The 5,966-nt window shown below is 40.3% G+C and overlaps 1 protein-coding gene across 6 annotated transcripts in view; it reads left to right on the plus strand.

Moving 5' to 3' along the window:
• ENOX1 (ecto-NOX disulfide-thiol exchanger 1) overlaps positions 1-5,966 on the plus strand; it is a 653,611-nt gene that overhangs the window by 471,148 nt on the left and 176,497 nt on the right. For all 6 annotated transcript variants that reach the window (XM_019524278.1, XM_019524281.1, XM_019524282.1 and 3 more), the window contains one exon: positions 4,602-4,814. In XM_019524278.1, the coding sequence (XP_019379823.1) occupies positions 4,602-4,814 (213 nt within the window). The remainder of the gene's footprint in view (positions 1-4,601; positions 4,815-5,966) is intronic.

Genomic DNA, 5,966 nt, shown 5'->3' on the forward strand with positions numbered 1-5,966 from the left:
TAGGGTGAATGGGGCCCTGGGGCTAGGGTGGGTTGTGGGATGGAGCTGTGGGAAGCTTGTCCAAGAGTGCGGGGAGGCACAGCTCCCCACTGCTGCACACACCCCTGGAGGAGGCATGGGGGGTATGTGCCCCCCAGATTTGTGTGTAGAGTGGAGGTGGGCTGCCTGCTGTGGGCTGGGGCTCTGCACCCTGCTGCCTTTGCTCCAGGAACTGTGTAGTGCTTTGTTGTGCCTCCTGCCACTGGGCGGGTAGGGGATGCCTAATGCACAAATCCAGGTGGCACATGCCACCCATGCCTCCCCCAAAGGTACACGCAGTGGCAGAGAGCTGCACCCTCCCTCCCCCCAGGCTTCCCTGGATGAGCCTCCTGCAGCTCAATCCCATGACCCACCCTGGCCTCAGGACCCCATTCACCCCAGTTGCTGCCCCACTCCCTCCCTCACTGTGGGGAACTCGATCTACCCCCTGTCCCTTTCCTCTCCCCCTGCACCTTCCCCTCCACAGACTTACCTGCTTGGCAGTGCTCTACACACCTCTAGACTGCATTTGTGTAGGGTTAACATAATTCCAGTTTCAAAAAAAAGAGGACACCTGTGTGAGGGGGTGCAATATGTTTTGGGGGGGGGGGCAGTGATACGCCCATGCCCTGCCTCTGCTTCTCACTCAGAAGCCACAGCCTTCCCAGCCCTGCTGCTGCCCCTCACTCCTGACCCATAGTACCCCTCATCCTGCCAGGACATGTGGGGACCCCCACACACACCCACAGCCGCCCACACCTTCACAAATTCCACCCCTCACACACACGACACCCCCAACCATTCAAAGTACCTTGCATAATTTTGTATAATTTTGAGTTTTTCTGCACGCAGTTTTGATTTTTTAGCTCTGCGAATAAAATCCGAATTAATTGCAACTAATTTTTTTAATCGTATAACTAATCACGATCAGATTTTTTAATCATTTGACAGCCCTACTTCAAACTGATGTTCTTCCTGTATTATTCTCTTCTCCTATATAATGCATCTTTTTGTTGTTTTGCCTCCTTACTGACTTCCTGTGGGAAAGAGTGATCTCTGGGCAAGTAATATTCCAAGCTAACCCATTGTATGAAAAGGGGACCAAAAAATTCTCTCACAGTCCATGTGGAGGCCACCTAAAGCTAGCAGAGATTTTTCTACTACAAGTATAAGATCTGGTATAAAATCAGTGGAGCTGAGGCTTGTGGGGATAAGGAGTTATCACAGGGCAAACCTTGGTCAAAACTTGGGACAGGCATCAGAAAAGTGGGGAAAACTTGGGGCTCCATGGTACCACAAGGATGGGTTCGCGACAGCCACTATTCCACAGTTTAATTGACTTTGTTGTAACAGTCTCTTGAGGAACAGATGTTGGCATCCTCACAGGAAATAAGATTAGGTAAAGTGTTAAAAAATAAACTGCAAGCCAAAATTTTGCAGTGGAAAGTGTGATAGACAAGGTGGCCTACCAGATATTTTCCAGTTATAATCTGTAACCCAGTTCTTCTGTTTATTGATGGTGAGTAGCGTCCTTGTAAATACTCACACTGAACGAGTGACGGAAACAGGCCCCTCATGATTATAATTCTTTTTTGTTTATTTTTTATTTTGTACAGTCTCCAGGATCTGACTTCTTGTGTTCTTACAATACATCTTCATTTTCCATGTATCCTGATAAAGATTAAGTGCATGTGATGGTTTAGTGTCCAAATGACACATTGAGGGGCTGTGTCACTGGAGGATTCTGGGTGCACTAATACAGCTGTAGAATTTGGCCTTGTGCTTTGAAAAGATCTATAGAAGTCAGTTTTTATTAGAATGTTTATTATGTATATATCTCAGTCTCTGGGAATATGACCAGACATTTAAATGAACAATACTAAAGACTCAACAATATAGCCACAGAACTAAAATAGTCCCTAATTTATCTAAACACTATTCACTGACCTCCAACATTAAATCCCATATACATTTTAATAAATCTACTGCTTCTCACTCTTCACCCACTATTAATCAATACTACATTGACTAAAATACCATAGTGCACAGATGCATCTCTGTATCTCTCATAATATCCCGTACTCTGCCAAACATGGGCTGTGGTACATAGGAAAAAAATAGATAATTCCAGAATAAGGGCCACCTAACTAAAAATGTTTGTTTTTACAAGTCAGCACAGAGATAGATGGTTTCTAATGTCAGAAGACTTTGATGTTATTGAGGCCATCATTTTGAAACTTGATTGCCTAAAATTGGGCCCCTAAATCCCAGTAGTACATGATAATGCCTAGATAGTGCAGTATATCATGCAAAAGTAACAAGGACATGAACTGTTGTGGTTCAACCCATGTGCCGCAGTAAGAATCATGATGGTAGGACAACTCAGCGTGACAGAAAATACTCCAGGTCCCTGTTGTCACCTGGGAATCCAAAAGAAGTGAGGTACCATTGCAGAAAGGTGTAAGTTACTTGAAAGTCTGAAATAATCACAAGGTCCTTTCCCTTCATCAGGATGCTTTCCTTCTTGCTGTCTTGCTGTCTGTTCTCTCTTCCATCCAGTTGGTTTTAGTATTAGATATTAGTTTTATAAAGGTTCCTATCACAGCTCATCGATGACAAGGGATACCAAGGAATCCAGTTTGATGAAATGGAGGTGTAAATTTACAGCCTAAATTATTTCATTATCACAGTCACTCTTTGTGACCTCAGATATACATTGGTTGAGGATAATCAGTACAATTTAACTTTGTCAGTAACCCAGAGAAGAAAGCTCTTAGGGTGGTCAGCACTGGACAATAGCATTCTGTTTATCATGTGTTCACTAATATGATGCTAAATGCACTCAGGTGGTCTGTAGGGTTAACTACAACCAATGAACATGTTTTCAAACATGGTAGTCTTTGTCTGGAAGGAATGTTTCATATCATGCATACTAATGTGGTACATAACATGTCATTACCTGGTGTGCAACCTGGGGGAGAAAAAGTATGACCAGTCATCTATAATGATCTGCTGGGACTTTCAGGCATAGATGAATAGTAAAAATCACAAAAAAGTCTTGCCACACACCACACTTCAGATCCTATGAGCCTCCTGAAAGATGTAACACATAATCCAATCATATTAGGCTCTTTAAAGGAGAATGGCATTTCCTAGTTTCATAGTTTATTAGTGGCTGGAAGGGGCCTTACAGATCAGTGGGTCCCCAGCAAGATGTGTTCCATTCTCTATCATAATAGTAGATGTTGCCATATTTTTCAGTGTGGTCTAAGCACAGGGATGTGTATCCAGGTCCTTAAGCTCTATATGAGCCTCTCCATGTGGTCCTGGCCAAGTCATTTCAACCTGTGTTTTTGACTTCTGAAAGAGGGACAGTAATATTCAGTAAGGTCCTATTTAGGGTTATTGGTGAAGTGAAATTAGCAACGTGTATACAGTGTTTTGAACATATGAATGCTACTAACATGCTTTAAATTGTTTCTACTGTTATTTTATATTTTGCAGTACTAATTCCTCTTTTTCCCCCCCTTTTGGTCAAAAACAAGGTTTCAGTGACAAAAGTAACCATAACTTATTACCAGCTGTTTTTCAGTACTAGGTATTACCCTTATTCCCACCTCATTTCCTCCAAATAGAAACAAAAGTCTTTTCCCCCTAATTTTGTGTTTTATAATAAACTGTACAATTTTGAGACTGTTTTTTGTGAGATGAATAAAGGGCATACAAACTGCAAATTATTTCTCTTGCTACTCTGCAGCTAAAAACTGCTTGTTTCATATAATACTGGGGAACAGAAGAACATTTGAAATTTTATCTCAGTTTCAGTTCAAATTAAACTACAAAATTTGCAAGTTAAAACATTATTCAATCAGACGGTATTGCACTGTTGGAACAGTATATAGATGGGTTTTGTAATTCAAGTATTAACTGTTTCTGCAGAATCTTGCCATGGAATTCTGCTGAACAACTTGTACAGAAATATGATCAATTAATTTACTTAATAGGGTTGCCTCATGAAACAATAATCAGAATAATGGCTTGGAGCTCCTCTTAAAAAGGCAACTGTTTAAATGGCTATCCTAATTAATCTGTGTGTTTTCATTTGAGTTCAGTCATTGTGTGATTAAAAGGAATATTATTTTCATGAAATCAGTTGACACAAGTATGACCAAACCAGATCCTTCCACTAACAGAGAGACAAGACCAGGTTTTCATTTATACTCATGCCCTGGAAGTGTGAAGGCCCCTTAAAATGTGCTTAATCCATTTTCAAGATCACTTTATGTTGCCAGTGCAGCATAAAGGGGCCTTAGCATAAGCAAGGATTCAAGTCACATTTTTTTTGAAAGAGAAAAACATTAAACAAAAACAGAAGAAAGGATCAGAGAGGCAGTTTATGGAGCTTCACATGATAACTTCAACTCCATTCTCCTGGTGGAGCAACAGACCAAAAAAAGTGAAGCCCAATATGATACAATGTAAACATTATTTATGGTGATTTTAATGTGACATAGAGCAGAAAATGTATTTGTACTAGGATATTTATGCCCTCAATTTAAAAACCTGTGGTTTGACTGTTTTAGATGATAGCAAATTTTCTGAGGCCATCACAGTACTGCTTACCTGGATTGAGCGAGGCGAGGTGAATCGTCGCTCTGCAAACCAATTCTATTCAATGGTGCAGTCAGCAAATAGTCACGTCCGCCGCCTCATGAATGAAAAAGCAGCCCATGAGCAAGAAATGGAACAAGCCAAGGAGAGTTTTAAAAATGCCTTAACAGGGATCCTCACACAATGTAAGTAACCCCTTTTCTGTCCAGTGTTGTAGTGGTGGTGGTAGTGGTGGTAGTGTTTTTTGTTTATTTGGGGGTAAGTAGATACGATAATGTCACATCCTACCTTCATATCCTATTTCATACTCTGTGGCAATTTGGAGGAACAAGGACCATTCCTAAGAGCTTATGTCTCAAGGTGAGCAAAGTTTCAGTAGTTATTTTATTTCTAGACTAAGACATACTGTAGGCTCCATAACTCTTCAGGAAATTAACCAAATGCCTCCATGATCTGGAACAGAGATCACACTTTGTCTGGAGAGCAGTGATTTCTAATTTGTGACTGGTAGATATAAGGAATTCTAACCATCCTTTTGTAATTACAGAATTAGAGAACAATTAAAATACATTTTTGGGCAGTGGTTAAGTAAAAGTAAGTTATAGAAATGAACAAGTTTTAGGGAGTTATTAATAGTGCTCTGAGGCCACCCTCACAGTAAAAGAACATACTGCACTACTGTTGGCAGCATGAGTGCTTGGCTGATATTCTGCCAGTGTTCATTTGGCAGATAAAGCGCCTTAAATATTTAGTGTTGGCAATTTTTTCTTAGCACAGAAGTATAATCAATGAAGTTACCTTAATGGGGTTTCCTCATAAAACAATAATCAGTATAATTGCCTAGGCTCTTCTTTTTTTTTTCTTCTCCAAATAATGTGCTTCATTTATGCAGGCTTTTAATATGTCTAACATCTTTACAAACCTGGTTTGATTCATTAAATCTCTCACCCAAACCGTGGAAAAAGAGGCTAGTTTCTAATTACCACATGCAAACCAAACAGTGAGCCATGTAATAGTCAAAAGGGTAGACCCTTTATAAACAGGCAAGGCAAAAAAATTAAGACATTTTACCAGAATGAGGCCAATCTGCATGTTTCACTTTAGTGTCCTTTTGTGCCTTTGATGTTTACATTAAAATTAATAGCAGACCTCTGTTTAAAATGTGACTTAGTAAACACTGTGGGTTATCTCCAGAAAGCTATGCTAAAAGACAAAGGGAGTTGTTATCTGAGGACACATGTTCAATTGGTAAGTTTTCAAGGTCAATTCATATTCATATTGGGATAGGAAATTCTGCTTTCACCTCTGTGACTGAAAATCAGTATGAGGAGGAATGT

Source organism: Gavialis gangeticus, unplaced genomic scaffold (genome assembly GCF_001723915.1).
Source record: "Gavialis gangeticus isolate Ggan-Ray unplaced genomic scaffold, GavGan_comp1, whole genome shotgun sequence".
NCBI lineage: Eukaryota > Metazoa > Chordata > Crocodylia > Gavialidae > Gavialis > Gavialis gangeticus.